This window comes from Eucyclogobius newberryi, unplaced genomic scaffold (assembly GCF_026437365.1).
Source record: "Eucyclogobius newberryi isolate DKJ021-1_F unplaced genomic scaffold, fEucNew1.0.hap1 SCAF_18, whole genome shotgun sequence".
NCBI classification, from domain to species: domain Eukaryota; kingdom Metazoa; phylum Chordata; class Actinopteri; order Gobiiformes; family Gobiidae; genus Eucyclogobius; species Eucyclogobius newberryi.
Genome location: NW_027315812.1, coordinates 25,977,166 through 26,001,988, shown reverse-complemented (window position 1 = coordinate 26,001,988; position 24,823 = coordinate 25,977,166). Strand labels below are relative to the sequence as shown.

The 24,823-nt window shown below is 38.3% G+C and overlaps 1 protein-coding gene across 1 annotated transcript in view; it reads right to left on the bottom strand.

Moving 5' to 3' along the window:
• The window catches only part of LOC140364812 (partitioning defective 3 homolog), a 554,921-nt gene that overhangs the window by 378,605 nt on the left and 151,493 nt on the right, over window positions 1-24,823 (bottom strand). Inside the window, exons 4-5 of the mRNA XM_072451184.1 lie at window positions 19,358-19,539; window positions 14,565-14,702 (exon numbers count right to left, since the gene is read on the bottom strand). Of these exons, the coding sequence (XP_072307285.1) occupies window positions 14,565-14,702; window positions 19,358-19,539 (320 nt within the window). The remainder of the gene's footprint in view (window positions 1-14,564; window positions 14,703-19,357; window positions 19,540-24,823) is intronic.

The window sequence follows — 24,823 nt, the reverse complement described above, 5'->3', positions numbered from 1 at the left end:
TTTCAATTCCTCAAGGTTACCCATCATTTCCTCTCTCCAACAGATCAAAACATGTCCTCCTTCTACGCCTTCTGTATGTACATTTCATCACGCTGGCCCTTTCCATATTTTGCTCCTTCCACATGCCGGCCTCAGCGGGGGAGTCGCTTTCCATCTCGACACAAATAATCTCCATCAAAACAAGACGAGCAGAACCTGGAGCACTGTGTGGCGCTGCCGGGCTGCAGGACGCGCCGTGGCTAAATGGGAATGCCTGTCAGCGTGGTTCTGCCTGGAATCACATCAGCGCGCGGGGATGTGGGAGCGAGCGGTGATAGGGGCTCCACAGGGGAGCGGGGTCCGTACAGCCGCCGCACAGGGTCCCAGAGCTCGGATGCAGAATGGAAAACTACACTGCAGGGGAAAATACGGGCTATTATAGCAACACTGTTAATGCAGAGCGGGTGTCCAGGCATTGAACGCCTTAAAGGCAAGGATTATGCAAGGAGATGGAAATGTTTGGAACGTCTTTGCACATTTACGCAGTCGTTTTTCTTCTCAGAAATGCTCAATAAAAGGATGCTATAGATGTGGTTGGAAGAATACTTTAGCCAGGTTTCGACTGGCCCTGGAGCCCCAGACAGACTCACTTAGGAAAGTTTTGGAAGGGTTATTTTAAAAGCAGAATGCACTTCCACGCTCAGAGCCTGAGCAGCTGCCGTCACCCAAACATAACTCATGTTTTCTTCATAAAAACAATCTAAATTGTAGCTGAATTATATGTTTTAATCGCTGTGAGACGTGGCTAAAGCTAGAGTAAACTACTTCTGCTTTATTGTCAGCTTTTTATGCATTTACTTCACTTCTCTGTGCCTTTACACACGTTTTAACATCTCTTTGTGTAATGCATTGGATTTGGTCGACAATAGATGGAAATATAATATTGTCGGTCTTGACATGGGTGCTGTGTGTCAATAAACAGAAAATACAATGGTTTATCCCAAGATATAGTTAGCAGTTTGCTCGTTGCTGTCTTGCTTTCACCTGAATCTGTGTTTTCTCTTATCAAATCATTTGGTTTGTAGCTCCTCCTCAGCTAAAGCCGACCTGGAGCCAAAGTGAACCAGACCGGACCAATCCGCTCCAAAGCAAACATGAAAATAATTAAAGTTTTCTATGTATTTTATTTTGTTTTATTTTCTGGCCTAAGGCTTTATTTTGAGCTGTGGTGTGAAATGGGGAGAGAGAGAGAGCAGAGACATTCGGCAAATGCTCGAATCTATCTTTTTATGGGCAAACGCTGAAGCCGCTCCACCCGAGTTACTGCTCCACTTTTGCTCATCTGTATTTTAATCAACATGCCATAAACAATAAGCTATAACAACACAACTGGAAGTGATTTACGGTTTGTGGGTGGAAAAAGCTCTCTCTCCTGTGACCCTCATGTTTTCTGGACGATATAAAATGCACCATTGCTTTTTGGCCCCCGTATGGTCAAGTGTTCCATTGGATGTTTACTGTCAGCGGGGCCCTTATTCCCATTCCTCCAGCTACTTAAAAGCATTGGCTGTTCCAAATGGGAGCCATAAAAACAGTGAGAAAAGCCTATTGTGATCATGAACCTCATTGTGTCGGAGCATTTGGCTGAGTGGAACTATTAAAACAATGGAGCTGAAAGGAATCAAATGGAAAGCCTGGAAAATGGACAATGTCAAAAGGTCCATCAAGTGACTCGGAGGAGATATATTGCTGATGTTGTTAGATGAAACTGGGCCTTATTTGCAGCTACTTTGAAGAAATAGTTCATTTGTAATTTCGTGCGATCCGATTGTAGCTAAATCTGGCGCGTTTCCGGTTACGCGTACTTCGTTTCAGACCAATATCCACCCCAAACAATAACACAGCTATAAGAAATGACTGTCATTCCGCTCGGTGGCCAAGTGGATAGCACACATGCCAAGCTCCATGTGCAGCCGGCTGTAGCACCGTGAGTTCGAATCTGGCTCTGTCTAATGAAGCTTTCGGGCCAAAAAAACACTTTGGAAAATAATAATGATAGGAAATAAAACACTTTTAAACACCATAACTGTCTAAAGCCATTTCTATCGTACCATCATTCGATCATCTCCAAGGAATGAGCATCTATGGCCATATCACACAAGAATCACGTGACATCACATTTCAGATTGTCTTGTCTGAAACTGGAGGCTGGACTTTGATGGGAGAATAGGCTGACTGCATATGGTATTTGTTGACCTGTTTTTTGGTTGATATCTACCATTATCCACGCCCACACGGCGCCCGCACAGCACCCGAGCATGGCTAACATATTTAAAGCACTTCTCACTCGCCATCCTTCAACCTCAGCCCAGCGAGAACACTGCCCTGTGGAGGAAACTCATTTCGACCGCTTGTATCCGCGATCTTGTCCTTTCGGTCATTACCCAAAGCTCATGACCATAGGTGAGGGCAGGAACGTAGATTGACCGGTGAATTGAGAGCTTTGCATTTCGACTCAGCTCCTTCTTCACCACAACGGTCCGATGCCATTTAGTATGATTGAAGCAAACCCATATTTGGAACTCCTGCTAGTGCAGTGTGTTCGGGCTGGTGTGAAAGTGGACCTGTTTGTTTTGGTCTGGACTGATGGTGCTAGGCCAGGTCAAGTGTTGGGTTTAGTCCAGTTTTGATGTGTTTAATGAACAGGTGTGAACGCGGCCTATAGAAACGTACCACAGCCTGGATTTGGAGGAACGGTTCTAAGCGGACTCCAGTGCGGTTCGCTCGTGATGTGACTCCATTAGGCCCAAATTGCACTTTTTGATCTCATCAAACTTTCACAGCACGTTAAGCACAACCACAATAAACCCCAGGGTGACGATCAAAACGGAACAAACAAACAGCCTGCGAGACGTGGAGTGAGAAGGAAACTGACTATTCCTGTTGTTTTGTATAATCAGACAAAACAACACTGTAGTTTCTGGGACCAATTAAAAAAAAACATGTTTTCAGAATAATAAGTGTAATAGGCTCATGAAGGGAAGCACTTGTCTTGTATTCTCGTATAATGTATATATATATTATAATGTATTATCTTAAGACAAATCGTTATATCCCGGACAGCAGTAAAACACTGTGGTTTGTTCACTCGAGCACATTATGCAGCTGACATATTTGTATCATGCTCGGTGGCAGAGTGGACAGCACTTATGCCAGGCAGCACCGTGAGTTTGATTCAGGTTACAATTTGTTGAATGTCCATCCCGCTCTCATTACACTGTCCTGTCTAATAAAGCTTGGGCCAAAAAGTCAGTAAAAAGGGTAAAGGACGTTCCTCTGGCGGATGAACACGGTTTCTAGTTGGTTGTTGTTTCCTGCATTCTCTTCTGCCTGTTCACAGCCCCGCCTCAGACAAGAGGGTCTATTTTCTTTTGGTTCAGTTCTTTTGACCTGAAGTGTGGCGAGAACGTCATCCATGCAAAATGATACAATAATATTTCATCTTTTACGTGCATTCCCACATTGTAGTTCCTATTTGTGTGCATTTTAATCCTGATGTTTGGTTTGATCTAGTTTTGTGTTTTATTCCTATTTTGATATGATGACTGCGTGAACTGGACTGGTGTGAAAACGACCTAATATGGCAAGTTTATAAACCCTAAAAAATAACGATATGGCTCAACATTTGTGGATATTTCTTTCAAAATTGTAAATCTCCCACAGTTAAATAACATTATGACATTATCAAATTCTTAAACCTGAACACTACATTCTGTATTCAACCATTCATAACTTCATTACTCCTGCTGCTTCATGAAGATATTTTGTATTGTTTTACATCTTTTGACAGTTTTTTCTCCAGCCCCAGCAGATGTCGTCCCTCTGAGAAAAGCCCATTGATTCAGCCAGAATTGTCACATAAGCACAAGTGTCTCCGGGCGCAGCGAGCGTGCAGCCTGCCCCCCGCTGGCCCGCACCTGTACTGCTCCGCGCCACTGCCTCTCTTTGTCCCACAAGTCATTACGGTGCGGAGGTAAGGTGCCCCCCTGCGCTGTGACTGCTGGGTAATGAGCTGGCACCCCCCGCCCGTGTTCAATTACACTCATTCAGAAAGCGATTTCTCACTCCGCGGAGCAAATCGGAGACGGAGAACGCATGAACTTTAATCAAGACTTAACACGTTAGCAGCAGAGGAGGTGCATGTCGAGGAGGGCCGCGAGCATACAAAGGAGTTAGCTGTATATGTATTGTTTAGTCGTATCAATACTCTTCTATTCTTAATGTTTGTGTTCATGACAGAATGTTCAACAGTGCGGCATTACAGTAACTTATCCATTGTGGAGTAGCAAAGATGCAATTTATACAAGCATTATAGATAAATTTAATGCCTTACTGTGGAGCATTTGAGGCTAAATGTTTCTTGGTACGTTTAGTGTTTTATACTTCTATCTATTGTTAGTTTATATGTGGTGGTTTTCAGTGTTTTATTGTGCACTGAACTTCAACCTACTAATGGCAATTTAAATAAAGTAACTAATGCAATAACATAACATCTCCATGGAGAGAAGTAGTGCTTTCTACCACCGGAAAAGTTACATAGTGCAACTTTAAGCCCCACAACCACAGCTACAAGGGCCCAATTCTGAGATGGGAAATAATTATATATTTTAATACTGACAAGATATTGAAATAAATTGATCCTTGGTTTGTTTTTATTTTATTGTATTTATTCTTGTGTCAGTTCAAGCTGCAGTACAGCAAAAATAAAGATACTATAGGAGTATATATTTTTTCTGATTGAGATTTTAAGAATATATATACAGAACGGCTGTAGCGATTTAAAAAACCTACTTCCTGGTTTGCGGTGTGAAAATCATTTACCTGACAAACCACAGCACACACACTGACGAGTTTCAATGCATTTTAATACAAACTGAATTGTATTGGTGTTGGATCAATACTGGCCATAGTTTTAACTTCATTTTGGATTGCCCATTATTATTATTTTTGATGTAGAGTTGGCAGGTTTTCCCATGTTTGTGTAGGTTTTTCTCTGGAGATTGCGTTATCATTGAAAACATGCAATAAACTAGTACGTAACTGCCAAAAATCAAAGTGAGAGGATAGATAGTTACCTACTGTAAAGTCTATTACTGCACAATGATGACACAGTTTCCCTCATGTGTGAAATGTAAGAACATTCAAGATCGCAAAGTAGAATTCCTTCTCAGGCTAAACTCAGACAGAACTGTGCAATCAAGTCTGTTTGTTTATGTGACATGTGAGGAACTGATGAGCTCAATTTAGAGCCAAATCAATCTTATCTAAAATTATATTAAGCGTTTAGTGCTTCACGCATTGATCCTGCAGCGAACGCTCTGTCTTTGTACATAGGAAAAGAACAAGACAGAACAGGACAGTTTTTGTACTTTACATTAATTTCTGGAGAAATAACATGGTCTTGTGTGTTGTTTTGTGGGATTAAAAGAGCGAAAGTTGCTGTGAATTCTTAAACACGCTTTTGAATCATTCTCATTCACGCCGCGCTGTGCTGTGTTGCATATGAAGGTGAGAGCGGAGCCTTTCTGAATACTAAAACAATACAGAAACAAAGGGAGAACGCCTATAATTATAATTTAAAGCACAATAAAGCTTTAAATTGCCATATTATGCACTCTTGTGGCATTCATTGGCATCAAACATGATTTTAGTCACCTTGTTTTTCACATTTTCAAACTAAAAACACGCCTATATTTGAAAAACACACTTCACAAACGACACCTCAGTTTCAATTGAGGTGTTAGGTGTTAAATAAATAACATAAACGAAGCCCTTAGGCAACGTGACAGCAATGCTAAAAGAGCTGGTCTGTTTTTGATGAGGGAACATGGTTAAAAGCTGAATAGTTTGCCTGCCTCCAGAACTTTTCACTTTGCTTAAAATGTTCCACGACAGGGCATTAATTAAGCAATCTTGCATTAATATCTAACTCACATTCCGTTGTTTACTTTTGCTTTCATTGCTAAAAAATACCTCGAGAAACCTGCATTCTCCCAGTAAGCGACTTCGCCTCTCCGCAGATTTGGAGTCTCATTTATAAGACGTAAGTAACTGCCTCAAACTCACTACATTTTTATCTCTCTGAGCACAACTCACCTTCAGCCTCATTTGGGAAAGCTGCGATGCACAACGTTCAGTGTTTTTGGACCGAAACACACATTTTATATGAAGTCGTCTTTTTATAAACGAGGAACGTGACGTGCATAGCATTTCGGCACGTGCACACGCTTTGTAAATGAGACCCCAGATCTGTAACTTGCTGGACTCCACGGACTGAGATAAGTTGAAGGCCATAAAGAGGAACAATCAAGTCCTGTGCAGTAAGTGTTTTATTGCATGTCGTCTTATGCTACTTTTATTCTACAGTGAATGCAATTTTCTCGTCAAGGTGAGACGCTATAGGTGAATAGGAAAAAATCGTGCATTTAAATATATCAATTTGAAACTTCTCATATACTTTACTCACATCAATGTAAGAAAAAAATGTATTGCAAGTTTTTCATCATGTTATGTTTTCATATAGAAATAAGGCATTTTATGTTTAAAAACTGCCAAAATTGCACGTACATGGGACATTTCAATCTGAAAACTGGACTGTGGAGAATGGAGTCAGGTTTAAATTGTTGACTTATAAGATACAAATACATGTCCAGAGTGGATTATGGATTTCTTATTCAGTTTTTGAGATCTGACTGAAAATGTGAGTAAAAACTTCAATAAATCAGGTTTAGAATTCAGTGCGTTCCGTCAAAATCTTGTGTAGTCCAAGATTGTAAAGTTTGGTGTGTGTAAATAATTCTTTAATTGCTGAATTTATGCATTTAAGAAAACAGTATTTGAAGTTACAACGTCCCAGAGAAATATATGGATGAATTAAATCTTATTAATGATAAAAACTAGTAGAGTAGATTGGACCATTTCCTTAGCTATTTCCACATGAAAGCTTATATAGTGAGAGTTTAGTACATGATGTTCTTCCTCTGGCTCAAGGATAAGAACAGTCATTTAATCCACACAGACAAAAGACGTTCAAACAGAATCGGCCATGAACTCAAGTGTGTTATATAAATGATAAAAACATGCGAAGGTAAAAATGAAAGCACATTAAAAAAAACTGTGGCTAAATAAAGTAGAAAAATATTGTGTTTCAAAAAGATCTGAAGCACAACAAAAGACAACATTTGTGGTAAAATCTTAAAAAAAAACAAAGTAAACAGCGACTTTCCTGCACTTTTGTGACTTCCACTTGTTTTTCATTCATGATGGACTGCAGAACTATAATTTGATTACCTTTAGCCAAAATATTGAGACATTTTTGCTCATATTTTTCCCTTGTCCTTGTAAGTAAATGAAGTGCTCATCTGCGAAAACAGATTATCAAAAGTATGACTCTCTTTGTCACAGATGTTATCAGTGAAAACAGTTTGGAGTTGAGTGGATTTGATCAAAGAAGGATGAATAATATTTTGACTGTCGTGAAACACATTTGGAGTTTGACTTTTGTAAATGTCACTCTTCTGTTTTTGCAAATCAAATCATCAATTCTAAATAAATTATCGGATGTTTTTTTGTTGTCGAAATTGAGTTATTTGTAGATTCGTGCTGAGTGGGGGAAGAAGTACTTACTGAAAATGTTACTTTTAGAGTAAAAAGTAAAAGTATTTCATGCAGATTTTTGAGAAATATGGTGGTGAACAATTAATTTATCTTTATGTCTAGACTTTGAAGTATAGAGGTATGTTTATGTTTGCTCAAAGACAAGACTTAAACTCCAAACCTTTAAAAGAATGTCATCATGAATATGCTTAAAAATAACTCTTCAAACCAAACAGAAAGTGCTTTTAATTTGTTTTATTAAAAAATGTGAAGTAAAAGCACAAAGTATCAGGTTTTAAATATACATATTGTACAGCTAAAACATTCAACTTAAGTACTTTTACTATCACTGTGTTACTCTCCACCGCTGTGCTCGCTCCTGTACTTTTTGTACTCATTATCAAGATTTGTAGGGTTTTGGTGCATGTTTAATTTATTTCATGTATAAGCAAAAAAACATTTCTCGCCTCCATTGAGCTTCATGAAAGATCAGAACTTTACGCTTCAATATCTTAGAACTAAAATACTAACTTATAAATCTAAGTAGATGATTATGGGTTTCAGTCATGTGATATGTTTGCTGTCGTTGCTGTCCACCACGTGCCTGTCTCACTGTCTGTTGTAGTGTATTCTATCTCTGCCGTTAGCTGGGCATGATGTCACTGAAATGGAACAAAGGCGATACTTCAAGAATACTTCCTCGTCCACAGCCGCTCTTCGCACGCTCAAAGCTTTGTGTCTGATCCTAAAATATAACGCCCGGACAGCAGGAAAAGAGAATCACGTTAATTCTGCAAGTAGGCTAATAACATTTATTAGCCTAGCCGCGCAATTAACGCAGTAGTTTGATGTGTAATCTAGCGTTAGCCAGCTGCTAACTACCTAAAACAAAGTGCACACTCCACAGTCTGAGTGATTTCTGTAAGTCCACTTGTCCCTCCAGACCACTCTAATCCATTTCTGGCGAGTCTTTGCAGGTGGTACTGAGCTCCAGCGCCACATGAGGCTGCCATTACAGCGGGGAAGAAACTGTGGTCATGAACGGCAACGAACCCTTTCGCTTTTAGAGTTTATCTTTGTCTTTAAAGGAAGTCGTAAATAACAATTAATCTAAAAAAAACGAATCAGATTAAACATTAGCGACCCTCACCTGGTCCGAGGGCTTTTAAAGAGTTTAAATTGTGTCGATCGTGACCTAAATCTGCTAAATCTGATTCACTTTCCACCTTCTAATATACTCGGAAATGTTTATGAGCAATACACTTTATTGTAAAACCCTGTACATAGAACGTTTATTGATATTCACAATTAAAATGATGGTGATCTTGATAAAATAATATAAAAAAAATGTACTCTGACTACAGTGAAGCTCTTGTACATGACAGAGGCTAATTCACCCATGTCAATACAATGCACATAGCATCCACAATCTCTGAAACTCTGATAAAGTCTGATAATTGCTGTTGACGCGGTTCGTTTCAATGCAAACTCACTGCCGGGGCGGAGTTTAGTGGTGCGTCTTGTTGTCGACGGAGCCCACAGCTCAGCAAGTGGCTCCTGTCCTCTAGGTGGCAGTAGAAACGAGTGTGTCACGTCACTTCAGACTCATGAATATTTTGCTGTAGTTGTGAATTACTCGAGTCAACTTCTGATCCTGTTCACTAAGTCATTGATGTGGGCAGTACATTTAGCAGACCTGAACGCCCCAAAGCTTCTCATTGACTTCAGCTGTTCCAACCCCTGCGGCCCCTGTGCGTTCTTTCAGGCTGCGTTAGAAGAAGTGGCCCCTGGATGAGAGCAAGGCACAGTTTAGGGGCCGTTCCACTGCTCTGGAATGTGACTCTGCTTTCAGTGAGCGCAGCTGCTCCACCAGATCTGCTGTTTGTCATACTTTGTACTTTGAAGTAAAAGCAGCTAATCGTAAAGGTAATACAGACGAAACATGCACGGAATGAAAATGTATGATTATGAAAAATAGCAACTGTATGAATGAATCAATTATGTAAATAAATATATACAATTAACCTCCCCCTCAAAAAAATATATATATAATGGATTTGTAATATATTTTTTGTTAAAACTGTGTCACATTCTCTGGTCTTTATTTTTCTTTTATTGTTTTTGTATTTTTTCAACCGTTTTTACTTTAAACATGAATTCATTCATTAATGTATCTATTTATTTATTTATTTATTTATTTATTTATTTATTTATTTATTTATTTATCTATTTATTTATTTATTTATTTATTTATTTATATTGAGCTTGAATTTAAAGACATTTGAATTTAAAGAGATGAAAAAAAAAGGTCTTCTTAATCTAGTCATTTTCACGTTTTGGCCCTTGTTAAGTTGTATAAGTTAAGTTAAGTTGAGCATCATTTCTGGTGTGATGTCCTCCACATGCCTGTCTCCATGGAGATGTTATCGCGTTTGACTTGATTTTAATACAATACCTTGAAAAACATGCATTCTTACTGTGAGCGCCTCTCCACTGATCTGTCCTGTAACTTGGTCTTGTTTGTCTCTGTGTAACATTCAAGGCACAGCAATAACAAAGTCCATCACTGTGGCCATTATTCTACACTTTTCTGGATCTATAAGTAAGGAAGACAGTGACTATTCATGACGAGTTGATTGGTTAGTTTTAGAATAAATCCAATATTATCAATGACAGTTTTGATGAGTGGATTTTCTTAAAGAGGGAGAGAGTAATAAGAAAACATACCATACAAAGAGTCAGTTTTCCAACGATTTGAATGCTATTGTATAACTATCAAAGCGTTTTCTCTGCTTCAGATGTGCAAACCCATCTTGTGTTCCTTATGGACTCTTTGCATAAGACATAACAACAGAGCCACTTCCCACAGACGCCTTTGCCTTTCTGAGTGCACATGTCAGAGTGCCACAGGCTCCATGGGTAATTCATGGTCCGGGTGGGAGTCTGCTGAATTATGGATGCACCAGGACATCTCTTTAAATGTGCAAATGGAGAAATGCATGAAAAGCTCCGGGCCGGCTGCAGAGTGGTGGGTTAGTATATGGACATGTGTGTGTGTTAAATATGTCAAATTACAATATTGGCTATTTGTGAAGTGTTGCAGGGTGTTTTTGACATCACCATCTCACTCGATTTCAGAACTATGTACTGTATTTAGGCCACAAAACTCCTGCCGTGGACACTATAAGTGGATACTTTTGGAGCATACTAGCACGAACGAAGGACATTACATAGAGATGGATGACTCAAACTGCACCAACAATCAAAGACCCAAATTATAACTGACATTCGAAAAATAGGAAATAAATTACATTCAGAATTAATTTAAAATTAGATATTTTTGATTGTTTGTCATCTCTTTCACAGATTTTTATCTTGAGATTATTTTTCTTAATATTTGTGTGGTCTTCCTTGTTTTAAGTTTTATGAGTTAAAATGTTAAATGTTAAAAAATAAAATACAAATATGTGAGGCAAGCAAGACAGTTATGTTTTATAATCATCAGACAGCAAATAATTTGTAAAACAATATATATATATATATATATATATATATATATATATATATTGTGCATTAGGGCTGGGCAGAGATTAAACATTTTATTTGCCATTAATTGCTTTTTTTCTTCTTTTTTTAGAACATAAAACAACAAAAACCAAACCAGGCAGGACCAGAACGAAACTAACTAAATAAGAGATGAAATTAGAGAATAAGGAATTGGTGGCATCCAAAGAAAAGAAGGTTAAAGCACATTAAGTCCAAAATAAAGGTCCCATTTAGTCCGAAAGTGATTTTTTCCCCCCCATATTGCGTATGTATTATGATTCAATGAGTCAATTTGTGTCATCCATTTTTATGCAATGGCAGTTCTTCCCAGCTGCCAGAAGAATGTTCCACAGATATCCATCCACTGTGTCCATGGCAGGGGTTTTAAGGCCCAAATACATTGTTCCAAAACCGAGTGGTGTCAAAAATAGACTGTGCCCCTGCCTTTTCTGTCCGATATTTCTGTGCAACAGGTCAGTCCTAGAACACATGGTAATGGTTTGCTCCAACATGCAGCGTTTCCATGTGAATACTGAGCACTTTGACATGAATTGCACGCTTGAATTGCGATGAATGGAGATGAATCAGCCCCAGTACCATTATACATACACTGGTTTCATCACCCATTCTTATAGTCTTAAGACTGAACAATTACACGCACATTTTTTAATGCACATTACATATTTATATCTCCTTAAAACTAATGAATGGAAATAGCTTAGCTCAACAACACCTGCTAATTGGCATCATTCTACTCAAACCTTTGTGTTTGCACAGACTTGTAATTATCTTCACTCCGCTTCCACGCTGATCACAATTCATTTTAATGAACTCACACAGTGTTATTTTTATCTTACAATTTATTACAGCTGAATTCAACGATTGTAACTTTAAGTGATGTTTTTAAGGGAGATTTTGCCTTTGTAGACTGGGACTAAAATGGGCATCATGTCTGTTCAAGGATCAGTCAGATTATTGGATTAGTTTACCTGTGGATGGATGTGGATGCTAACGTCATGCTAGTCCTGCTGTTTTTAGCTAATGGTAATCTTCAGTGTCAACATGTAATCTTACTTTGCAGTTGCATTTGGGTGCTAAATACACACTATAAAGATTCAAATACAGCGTCACAGTTTATGTTCACGGATTGTGGTAAACCTAATCCAATTGATGTTTTAATTCTGCAAATCAAGACCATAAAAGATTAAGTTATATTTTCTCAACTAAAAAAACAAGGTTCCATCAAAATGTGTGAAATAAATGCATTTATGGAGAATAAAATTAGAAAGTGTTGTATCTGGAAAGCTCTAATGCGGCAATAAATGTACAAATTATTTAAAATTCAAACGGTTTTCAGTACAAATGGAAAAATATATATATATATCATAAAATACTATAGTGGGAGAATGTGGCCTGTGGATAAGAGTACACATTTCAAAACATGAATAAATATTGAGTATTGTGTAATATATTGTGGATTACTGTTTTTATAAGGAAAACTCTGATCTAAATTAGCCTTGACTTTGTCTCAGTTTTATCTTGATGATTGTGAACTACAATAATAATGATATTGCAGTTCTTCATAGCAATTTAGACACTTCATTTTTACTAATTTCTACTTTCAAATCCCTTCAGTCCATTCTGTTTTGTGACACTGAAATGCAGAGTCACAAAAACACATATTTTCTTCTTTTACCATATTCCCTATGTCAGTGTTTGTCACTCTTGTAGTTGAAAACATACCACAGCACGTCACCAGACCTTTTAGTTAAGAAAGTGGTATCAAATGTGTCTATTAATGTTCTTTTTCATCTCCAAAATGGTAAATCATTCAGTTAAATCTCAAACTGGACAACAATGGGAAGTTTTTCAAGACACACCAGGTAGAAAGCAGATTTTACTACAAAAAAGACCATTTAAATCTCCAACTAAATGTGCTTTCATATTGACTTGTGTCTCGCTGTCTTTGCTCTTTTCTGAATATCTGACTTGGACAGCATTCATTTTACACCTCCTACATCCTGAGCTTCTGCACCTCTGTCACCTTGGATAACTTTAACGGGAGAAGATATTTCCTCTCCGCTGACAGACTGTTTGGAGGTGAAGGTGCGCGCTGTTATGGAAAGTGCTGCTGTGTGTTGTGTGATCAGAGCGGTAGAGTCCAGTTAGCGAGCGGTCAGCGGGGTAAGAAGGTCCTCTCTGCATCACTGATCACTGCTCCTGGTTCTGCTCCACCGGAATGACTAAACATCTCACGGAAACTCCTCCAGCATCGTTTGAATTTAGGCACACTTTTATTTTCTTGCTGAATAAAAAGATGGCACACCACATTCCAAAAAGTTTTCGAACTTCATTGATTATTTCTTGTGGACTTGACATATTGAAACTCATACAAAGCAGAAATCATTCACTGAGACGTATTTAGTGTGTAGCAGAGGTTTGATTGCGCTTCATCACCATCATTTCCCAGGGAACCTTAACTTTTGGGTTTGTTTTACACCAAACGTTTGTTATATGCTTGTAATGGTGGACAATGTTTAAAAATCTAGTGGTAATCTGGGCAATTTCATCTGGAAACCTGAGGGCCCGTGCTTTTGTTTGCTGTATACGTAGTTCTAATCTAATTTATATTTTGGACATTTTAGATTGCAATTTAGCGTATTTTTCAAACAATAAGTCGCATCTTTTTCCATCGTTTTTGCCGGGGTGCGACTTATACTTATATTTGTACTATATACTTATACTCCAGAGCGACTTATATTTGATATTATTTGTTTTTTTCACACTTGCAACCGCATTTCATCCTCCAGTGCAACTTGTATGTGTTTTTTTCTTCTCTATTTTGCATTTTTTGCCGACTTATACTCGATACTGCCCCTGCGACTTATAGTCCAAAAAATACGGTAATTACAAAGCAAACTAATTAAAAAACAGTCCGCTCACCCCGGGTTGAAAACCGCCACGCTGTTTAGCGCCGGCCCCTTGATGGTACGACGGCGTACATAGCCCTATGGAGAGCTGCTGTTCACAATTCTTTTTTCTTTCATTTGTGTCAGAAATGGCTCTGTGATGCTGCCTAATCCCATGTGTGTCACTGTTTAAGGAAATAAAATAGCAGAATGAAGTGTGTAAAGAGCAGTGGGTGTGACAGGGAGAGTGTAGCAATGGTGTTTTGTGTCAAGTAGAATAAAAACTACTCAAATGTGCATGAATCACTCTAAATACAACTGGTTAAATGAGAAGGGGAGAGTTAAAAGCTCCTAAAAGTTGACTTTGCATAATGGGACCTAATACTAATTGAGTAATCTGTCACAAATGACTTCAGGTTTAAAGATGGGAGAGAGGACCACCGGCCTAACCCTCGTCAGATGTCCATGTCCTACCTGGTCCTGCTGGAAGAGTAGCCTCTCCATCATGGGGTGGTTGGCGCTCAGTGAGGAGCGGGTCATCTCTCTCTGGAAGTGTGTGGACCAGCCACTGGCGTCCCGAGGGAGACTGCGGTAGGCATGGGCTCCTCGACCCTGCACATCGAAAGAAAGACTTTGAGGTCAAGACCCTCCGGAGCCATGTCATCAGTGCAATGCAATAAACGGATGTCGAGTCTTGCTCATGTCCGTGCATTGCAGAACTTCAACTACCAACATGATACAAGCAGTAAAGCCTTATTGCAACAGGAAGAACAATAAGACGACACTGAAAGAAGAACTATGTCATTTGTCTGGCTCCATCATGCCACCAGAGCAAGTCAAAGGTCAGATCTGTGGAGGAGCAAGCCCATACTGCTAAAAGAATGTCACACCACAATAAGGTTAAAGAAAAGAAAAAGATGATATTGTGACTTTTCCACAACAGCTTAATGTGAGTTCACAATAACTTCCTGTGAATGTATCAATGGCTATTGTAATTTAAGCTATTGTGAATTAAATTTGAGTTATTGTGAATTTGCCATATCTTAACATGAAATCCCAATATATTTGTGTGAATTCACATTAAGCTATTGCAAAATTAACATTTTACTATTACAAATGTCATTGTGCTATTATTTTCCCCCTATTATTCTATTGTAAATGTCATGTTACATATAGTGTAAATATACTGTATAATTATATGTTTTGCACAATAAAGTAGCTGTAATTAAATAAATGCATTATAGATACTTTCATGTCATAGTGTAGAACATGTCAGGAAAAGCATTCAAATGGAGACAAGTACGTAGCACATGAGAGAGTGCCAAAACAGTGCTCGTGGACCATTTAACATCATTCAATTCTAAATATTAGGTCTTGTGTTGTGCTTTCTCACAGTCACTCTCATTACAACACTATTCGATCATCACACACCTTTCCCCCCGTAGTCTAAATAAAACCATCTCCACTCCTCCTCTCTCGTCACTAATCACTCACTCTTCCCTCTCTCCTTCCTCCCAGCCGCTCGGACGAGGCATCTGGGGTAATTGAATTCTGACATTTCAAAGTGAAAGCTTGTTAGTTAGCTCGCCTTGGGTTGGGTTCCGCGCACTGAACGCTCCATTTTTCACTCCATTTCACCCATGCGCACGCGGCCCTCCTACCTCACTGCTGACCCCGAGCATATAATAAGACTCCTATTTAATAAGCTTGACCACAGCTGAGAGCCCCCCCGCTCCCCTCCTCCGCCGCCCGTTTACCCATTGCACCAAAAGCGTCTCAAAATGCAGCCAAGGTTACATCAAGCAACACCATTAACTTGCTGCTAAAGCTAAAGACACACTTGATTGGATGGAAAATCTAAGCAAGGTTATAGGCATCTAAGGCAATTTGAATAAAATGAAAGAGAAGGGAATATATATGATGAGATGAGACTAAAATGGGAGTTGTTTATTGTTTAATGAGCTGTGAAAGAGGATGAAAAAGTCCAGAGAGGTGTGAAAGAGATATCCTCAAACAACTCCCCGGACACAACAATAGAAGAGCTCCATTATGTAGCCAATGTTTTAGTTTTAGAAATGAAAGGACCAAGTCGTAATAACAGTAGAATGAGGAATAAAATACAAATGACGAGCTCGTCTAGGGACCTATAAAAATATCATATGAGTGTTAAAAAGCAACAGTTGTGAGAGTAATAAGAAGGTTTCAGTGTTATGATTATTGTGGGAAAAAGCATCACGATTTAACGATTATTCACGATTATTGAGACTGTGACCAAACAAGAGAGAAATATTTTATTTTACTACATTCTCATGGTCAATACATACTATTCCTATACAAAATTGAACTCTCTGAAAATCAAAATTATGTTAAATGTGACAAAAACAGCCAGATTTAAAAAAAAAAAAAAAATCTTAAAATGTATGTCTATTATTGGGCTATTGTCACGATTATTATTTTTTGGTACTTATATTGTGTTAATTGTGACATAATTACCAGTATTATTAGAATTAGTTGTGCAAGAGTTAACCGTGTTCCTTACTCTTGGTTCCATGACTAATTTTTTTAGCTTCATAACTGTTTATTTTTATTTATTTTTTTGTTTTTGTTTCCCCACATTAACATGGAAATGTGCCACTGCCTCATACACTGCCTCATAACTCTAGCCCGCCGTACAACTTGTGGAGGCCTTGAAAATCCATTGGTGATGATGTTACAATACGGAGAGCGCCGTGTGTTTAGAGCGAGCAGAACCGAGTCTTACTCAGCCCTTTCTAAGTGGTCGTAGAGGGAATATGACAGGGCAAAGGGTTTGCTGTGAGGCAAATGCTTCCAGACTGCACATGTGGTCCATGCAGCTGTCCAGAGCAGCAAATCTCTATGGACGGTTTAAGTCAAGAATGCATTTAGCTCATTCTGTTCAATGGACACAAACAGACAATATTTAGTTGAAGACTGTTAATTAATGATTATTATTAGTCCATAAATGCTGCAGAGTCACTTTTTATAGGCTGAATCCATTATTTTTGGTGTTATCTCACTTATCTTAGTTGTATAGTGCAACTTACGCGCTCTCTTGTGGCGCAATGGAGTATTACAAGTTATTTTGAAACCAAGAAACAGGTTAACTGGGCATAATTTACAAAAATTTACGTAAATTTTATATTTACAAAAATAAATTGATTTGATTTGATTTGATAAGGTTTTCACTGAGTTATGCATTTAATGATGGCTAATCAGCTTATCATGAACAGCCCTCATTAGTATGGTCTTTAAATGTGATTGCCAGTTGCCAGAAGATTGACAGGTGAAATAACCAATTAGGAAACAGGATACAGCCCCTTGTTTCTCACAAATGGAGCGCTGATATTTTGTTTTCCACCAGAATAGGTTGTGCATTAGGAAAAAACACAAAATTTAAACCAATGTAGCCTATTATGTGATTTTCTTAATAAAATATTGGTGACATTGTGGATTAAAAAAGTGAATATAATGAACAGTCAAGGGTGCACTATGTAACTTTTGGTGGTGGAGATGTTATTGTACCTTTACTTTTGACTTTTGAATACAACTGTTCTTTTCCGAGTAGTTTTCGAATACCATACTTTTACTTGTAGCAATGTACCGTTTTGTTACTCTTCCCACTGTGAATAAATCTAAAATGTTGTTGGTATCAAATTATCTAACCATGTATGTTTCTTGCATCTCAAATCAAATGTTAAATCCGGACCGTTACTCTTACATTACTCTTACTTGAGTAGTATTTTCACCAAATTGTTTTGCTGTTACTTGAGTAATTTCACAGACGAGTACTTTGTGCGTCTAAACTTGGAAAATGTTATTTTGCCAGAACCATTGACTATTGACTAATCGATCCAACTTTGGCTAAATTGGACAAAAAATGAATGTAAAACTACAAACATGGAGGCCAGCGAACTCATCAGCTGTATTATTAACCCGCTCACTCCGTCCACATCCCAGAAGCCTCATATTCTGCTCAAACTGGCCGGCCGTGTGCATCTCCTAAAGCTCCTTCTGTTTTTTGTTACTTTCTCTGCTCTCCTCTCTCATGTTCCTCTCCCTCACCCGCTCGACCTTAAATCAAAGACAAAAACTGCCTGAACATCTCCAGCTGCGCTCGCCTCTCCACATCTAACTTTGTACTTTTTGTGTGATCTCACTTCAAAACAGCAAGATTGTTAAAATACCTTCTCCTTTGTTCCCTCCTCACCTTTCTAACACTGTTTAAGCTTTTATTTGAATCTACTTAAAATAAAAGCTTCGCTGAATCTTGCTTTTTTGTAGACAGGGGTTTGAATTAAAGAAGACAGAGTATGCTTTTGTCTGCTATTTAGTTATGCTCTATGAAGTGTTACAAAGTGCTTAATGTAATCAGATTACGTTAAGTATGCAGTAATGAAATATGTAGAATGTTGCATTGAACCAGAACAAATACAACTTCAGCAGGAAGTAGCTGTACGTTTACATTTTTTCTCAAAGGTAATTTATAGAATAAGCAATCTAAATACTCTTGAATTAAAGTAATCATAGTAGTAATTGGAAAACTTTAAGAAAAAGTAATACCGTATTTTCCGCATTATAAGGCGCACTTAAAAGCCTTTAATTTTCAGTTCATCAGTTCGCCTTACCTTATATATAGATGAATTCTGGTTGGGCGTAATGACCTCAATAATAATATTTTTACAAAGTAATCTGACCAACAATGAACATTGAATCTATGGCATCAGTGGATTATTTCATATTTTGGACTTTTTCAATCACAATATTGATCTAAAATAATGTAATGAAATACTAAGTACAGTATTATATTGTCTTTGGCGCTCTCATTAGATTCAGACACTCAACTCACTACATTCTTTCTGCTGCGAGCCACATGCCTCTGGGTGAAAATTGTCAACTACAATACATGTATGTAATAAACATTGTTCAAGTACCTCAGACACTTAAATATCTATGGACTAATATGAATCATACAAGCTTTTGTCTTGATGAATCTCGACAGACTGGGTTATTCAGCTGTGTACAATTAGTAAGTACTTGTTTTTAGCTCTTTTATATTGTAAATAGTCTGTACTGTTTGTATGAAAGATTTAATCATTGTTTTATTGTACGAAATATGCACTTTCACCAGCTGTACAGCACTAAAAAGGGCAAGTGCAAATACATAACCCGCTACGCTGCTGTCCCGTTCAAATCTTTACTATTTAAACTCATTTCTAACTCTAAATGAGAGATGCCTGGCTCCTTACCTTCCTCTCCAGACTGCCCGTGTCCGTGCCCGTGCCCGTGCTGGACGTCACTTTGAGGCTGTACTTGTGGAAGTTTGGCGCGGTGGTCCAGCGGGCAGGGTTCTTCCTGGAGGGTTCTTCTGGGCCCCCCGGAGCGTCGTCGAGGGAAGGGTCACTGCTGCGTCGCACATGCAGAGGCATACCTGAGCGGGGGGAGACAAGAGGAGTGAGGAAACCAATGAGCAGAATGAGCAGAATGAGCAGAATGAGCAGAATGAGCAGAATGAGCAGAATGAGCTGTGCACTTCGTCTTCTTGAGTGGTTAGTTTGGCGAGTTCAATGCACAACAGATTCCAATTATTTTGTATTTATTATATTTAGGTATTATTTTATTTTAGATTGTTTTGCATGTCATTATATCCCGTATAAAAAGGGTCAGCCATGTATGTTCCTCGATCCCCAAAGAGGTTTTGGGGAACATAGATACCTTTGGACGATGGAGGTTCCCATAAAGTTATTTATATCGCTTTATGTTGGTTTATCTTTTGATATTTTGTAATGTTTATTTCTCAAATGGGTTAAGACTAGGATTAAGAAAAGGTAGAATGGTTAAGGTTAGGTGTCAGGGGGTAGGTTTAAGAAAAATCAAAAAGTTAGATATGATTCCCCTTGACAGAATTGGGGTACGCGTAGTTCTCACGTAGTGTAAGATCAAGCTAACGGCTAACAATTGTGTTTTGTTTTTTTATGTTACAGCTGTTCACGGGAATCCAAATCCATGTTCCTAACCATAACCAGACATGGGAGATATATTCTATTCAGTGGCAGTGAAAGTACTCAATTTTGTTATTTAAGTAAAAGTACAGATTTTTGTGCAAAAAATGACTCAACGTATCACATTCAAACATCTACTTGAATAAAAGTATTGAGGTACCTGTTTAAAAATGTATTTTAAGAGTAAAAAGTAAACGTTTTTTACACAGATTTTGTTTTACGTGTTAAATGTAGTGATTTAGCTAAAGAATTATGCAGATTGTTGGTCAATTTGAATCAGTTTCTTTTATTTATATACTTGTATTTGCTCTAGGCTGGGGAATGTCACTGTTTTACCACTGGATATAGTTAATGTAGGTATGCAAAGTTTTAATATAGAAAATACTGTCCATATGATAATAGAAAATCTGTAAAATAGGCCATTTTAGAATAAAAGTATAACAAAATTGCTGTGTTATCTTTACAATAAACAGTGATATGTTTTGTTGGCTGCTGATCATAACACATTGACACAGTTTAGCACATTTCTGATAGCTTGCAATACCAAAATCTGAATATCCTCATCAAGATCGTCCCAAAAGACAACAATGTAATTAAAATATTCACCAAATCAAAGTGTCAGAGGTTAAGAGAGTCGGGGCTTCTTTGCATAAATAGATAGATTGAGTTTAGGGGTAAACGCTTCAGTGTTTGAATCACATAGATGCTATATTTTTCAAGTTGAATGTTTCTTAGACTTAAATATGCTGACTATAAGTTCATTGTATGGAAAAGCAAGGCGTTTATGACCACAAATACGCAGCTGTTTTTGCAACTCCAGCAAATTCTCAAAGTACATATTCCCACTTGCTCTGAGATACAGGAAGTTAAAGTAAAATTTTACTTTTTACTTCCTTATAAGTCCTTGCGGGCCATTCCAAAACATTGTACGCACCAACCACCAAATAGGTTTAGCTTGGCTTGGATTCTTTTGCGGTGAAAGAAACGGCAAACTGCGAGACGCTATGCAAATGAAAATACACAAATAAAAACATTAAAAACTTGTTCAGACTTTAAAACAACACTTCAGCAGTAATTATGGTCAAACGGAGCAGATATTAAGGGTTCGAGGAGACCGGCCGCGTTAACAGGAGTTTCCTGGAAGTGAAACCAGGTGAATCTACTGAAATTAGCAAGACGCTGACAAGAAAATGGTGCCGGAAAAAGGTGGGCTGCTGCAAAGACCAATTTGAAACTAAAGCTAGCAGTAATTTTCCCATCTACTGTGCCAAAAGTAACAAAAACAGTAAGTAACAGACAAGTCCGGCTCAAATCGGGGATGTAGCCACTTAGAATACTTCAACATATGTGTAGGTTTTCCCAAAAAGCTGCAGGTATTAGTTACTGATGAATTTTTTGGTCATAATTCTGCAAATTTGAGAAGTCACCTGTCGTGGTCTGGCACATTCTTACTTACACATGGAGAAAACTTGAAGAGAAAACCTTGGATTCAAATTGGACAGTGACAAAAACTTTATCTTTAGGACTGTATTAATAAAAAAAAAACAATTGACAAGCAGACTTGAAAATAAGTCTATTTTAACCATTCCAACAAGATTCATTTTCAAATTTTTTCACAAACTCTTGAGAATTTTTTTGTTTCAGGTCTTGTAATGAAGCAAAAAAAAAAAAAGAAAAATCCAGCTGGAATCCATTTAAAAATCCTATTAAGTGTTTTACTATTATTATAAGTATGATTATGTTCTTTTCTTCTGAATCTACCTCTGTATCTACCTGCGTTGCATCAATGAAATCTCCCCATGTGGGACAATAAAGGAATATCTTATCTTATCTTATGTATTTGTGTATTCATTTATTTTCATTTGTAGTTTTGGAGTACAAACTGAGCCTGCTTCATATAGAATGTTCGATTTGACAGAAAACAAGAGTGTTAAACAGAATAAATAGACAGAAAAAGTCATCGTAGCGTGTTAAAGGTTCTATACAGAGATATTAGCGACCAATTCTACCAACATTTTGCCTCCGATCGTAAAGTTGGCTTTGAACATGAACACATCATACGAAAACTCCGTCCTCTGCGACCCCGTCTTTGCTTACACATCATCCCCACAGCGCCGGGCTGTTTTATGGCCTCTAGACTTAAGTTAATATCGTTGCACATTAGCATTTTAGTTGCTGCCTGTTTTAATCAAATGCTTATCCACGGTATGGGTCAAGCGCCATGTAGATTAGCGCGTAATAAATAGCTGTTGTGGAGCGGTGTTTAGAAAGCGTCCCTCTCCCTGAGCAATTTCCTTGTGTTTAATTTGAGATGGGATTATGAGCCGAGGGGGCGGAGGGTTGCTTTAATAAACTTTAGCCGCACTCGTGTTAGCTCGTGCCGTCATTGATCCGCGCAGAGCAAAGGCGAGGTTTACAAAAGAGGGAAAATCAGAACTCTTCTTATTCAAAGTGCATTTTCACAAACTGTTTGCAATCTGTTATGTAAAGCAAGTGTGCTCTTTAATCGGACTTGTGTTGGCTAAATGTAGTAATACTTAATCATACAGTGTTCTATTCCAATATGAATGACACATTTTAAAAAAGAAATAAACTATACATTGAGTGTCAACAAATAAATTCAATAATTCCATTGGTTTAATCATCTTTGTTACTGCTTTATAATAACTACACCTTAATTAGCCTTATGAAAGCATAAACAAAGACGTAATTCATAATGAAATTCAGGCCTACAGTCTACTAAAGCCAAAAAAAGAGGTTAGAATTGTAGATACAAATTTAACTAGCTCAAAAGAAAGAAGAGGCATAGAGCTGAAGAGTATTATCTGTACAGAACCCGGAGACATGAACCCGAAGACATTGCGACCGTGCATTCCAGTCTAGTCGCTTCCGTTGTAGAGATGAATGAACCAAGATATGTGAATGTTTGACCGGCACAATTTAAGAGATGCTTTTTTTCTCCAACAATTACTAAGCCTAAATCACTCTTACAAAAGTGATTTGTTTATAACGGAAAATTAAGAGTGCAGTTATTGTGAAGAATTACCTAATGTGTCTTTGTCATATTTAACAACAGAAAAAAAAGAAAGACTATATTAATTTTATTCATATACCGTTCATATATATTTACCTGAAAACCCCAGATTAAATAAAAAATGTAATCAATGCAAATTAAATGCTAGTACTTTGGCAATACACTGAGTAACAAACAGAGTTCAAACTGCACAATTCAACTTAAGGCGTATAAACCATTTATGTATTGATCTACTTAGGCTCTATTGAGTTGCATGATAGTGGGGGAGGATACCTAATAAAAAACGGCCTCTGTGGTGAAGGATTATGGGTAGTGGGGTCACTCTCTGTCCACACTGGAGCCTTCACCACCAGGATAGCTGTGACCCCGGGCTGGTATTACCTCCATCGCCTGCCCAATGTTTGTCTTTGAGCTTGTTTGGAGTAGAAAGATATTGGCTCGGATAAATCCTGATGATGGAAGTATATAAGCGGCACAAAGTCAATATTAAAGGTATTCCACAGGCTATTCCCTTTTAAATAGGTGTGGTGTTCTGTGTTATGTAGCTGGAGTCGACAGAGAGCAGATGGTTTATGATGAGAACTTATTTAAAATCCTGGTCATATTTGTCTTTACATTGTCAATTGTTTTGTCATTTATGCAGCAGTTTAAATCATACATATTCATACCATGTATTTGGGCAATTTGTGCCAGTGTTTTGTATTAGTAATGTAACTTCCCCATTCAACCGTTATAGCCAAACAAATTATTACCAGCGCTATCCAGTTTAATTGTACAATCCAGACAATGACATTTGATCGCTGTAAAAATAAAATGTTAATAAAAACTATAAGCCTCTACTTCTTTTCACACACTTTGAACCCTGCGGCCTATACAACAACGTGGCTAATTGACAGATGTTTACAGGCTAACAGGCTGTAGGGGGCGCTCTAGCAGGACGCTCTCTCTTGCTAACATGCTAAATAAAAGCATACGTGTTCTCTGTGTGTTAAGGTTCAAAATGCTGCATGTTTTACTACAATCCGACTCACTATTCACTGAGAAATGAGTCAAATGAGGAATTGTATTGGAATAGGACACGTCTAAATGCAAAGATACAGTCATGTGACACCGCGGTCAGCATTTTATAACCGTCCCCGCCATGAAAGGACAATGTCTTGGCCCGCCCCGGACTATAGAGCGGGTATAACTAATGTGGACACCTGTGGCTTATAGACAGGTGTGGTTTACATATGTAAAGGGCGGGAAAAAATCATTGTAAATGTAGTTTGTGCGGCTTACATTCAGGTGCGCTCAATAGTCCGAGGAAGCCGGGGGTTCAGAGTTCAGGGGTTACAGTTTACAGCAGTAGGTTCGCACTCATCACACATAATACTTCATGTTTGAGGACAGATTATGAAAGTGTTTTGACATCACGGAGAGCATTTAGAACTATTGCAGTAGCAGTATAAATTGCAGTGTTTCAAGATATTTTCAGAGACAGATGATAAAAAAAGTTGAACGTGACAGGGCCCCGACACTGCAGCTGTGTGGCGCTCCCAGGGGCCCGTGTGGCACTCCCAGGGGCCCGTGTGGCACTCCCAGGGGCCTGTGTGGCGCTCCCAGGGGCCTGTGTGGCGCTCCCAGGGGCCTGTGTGGCGCTCCCAGGGGCCTGCCAGTACCAACCAAGCTCAGCCAAA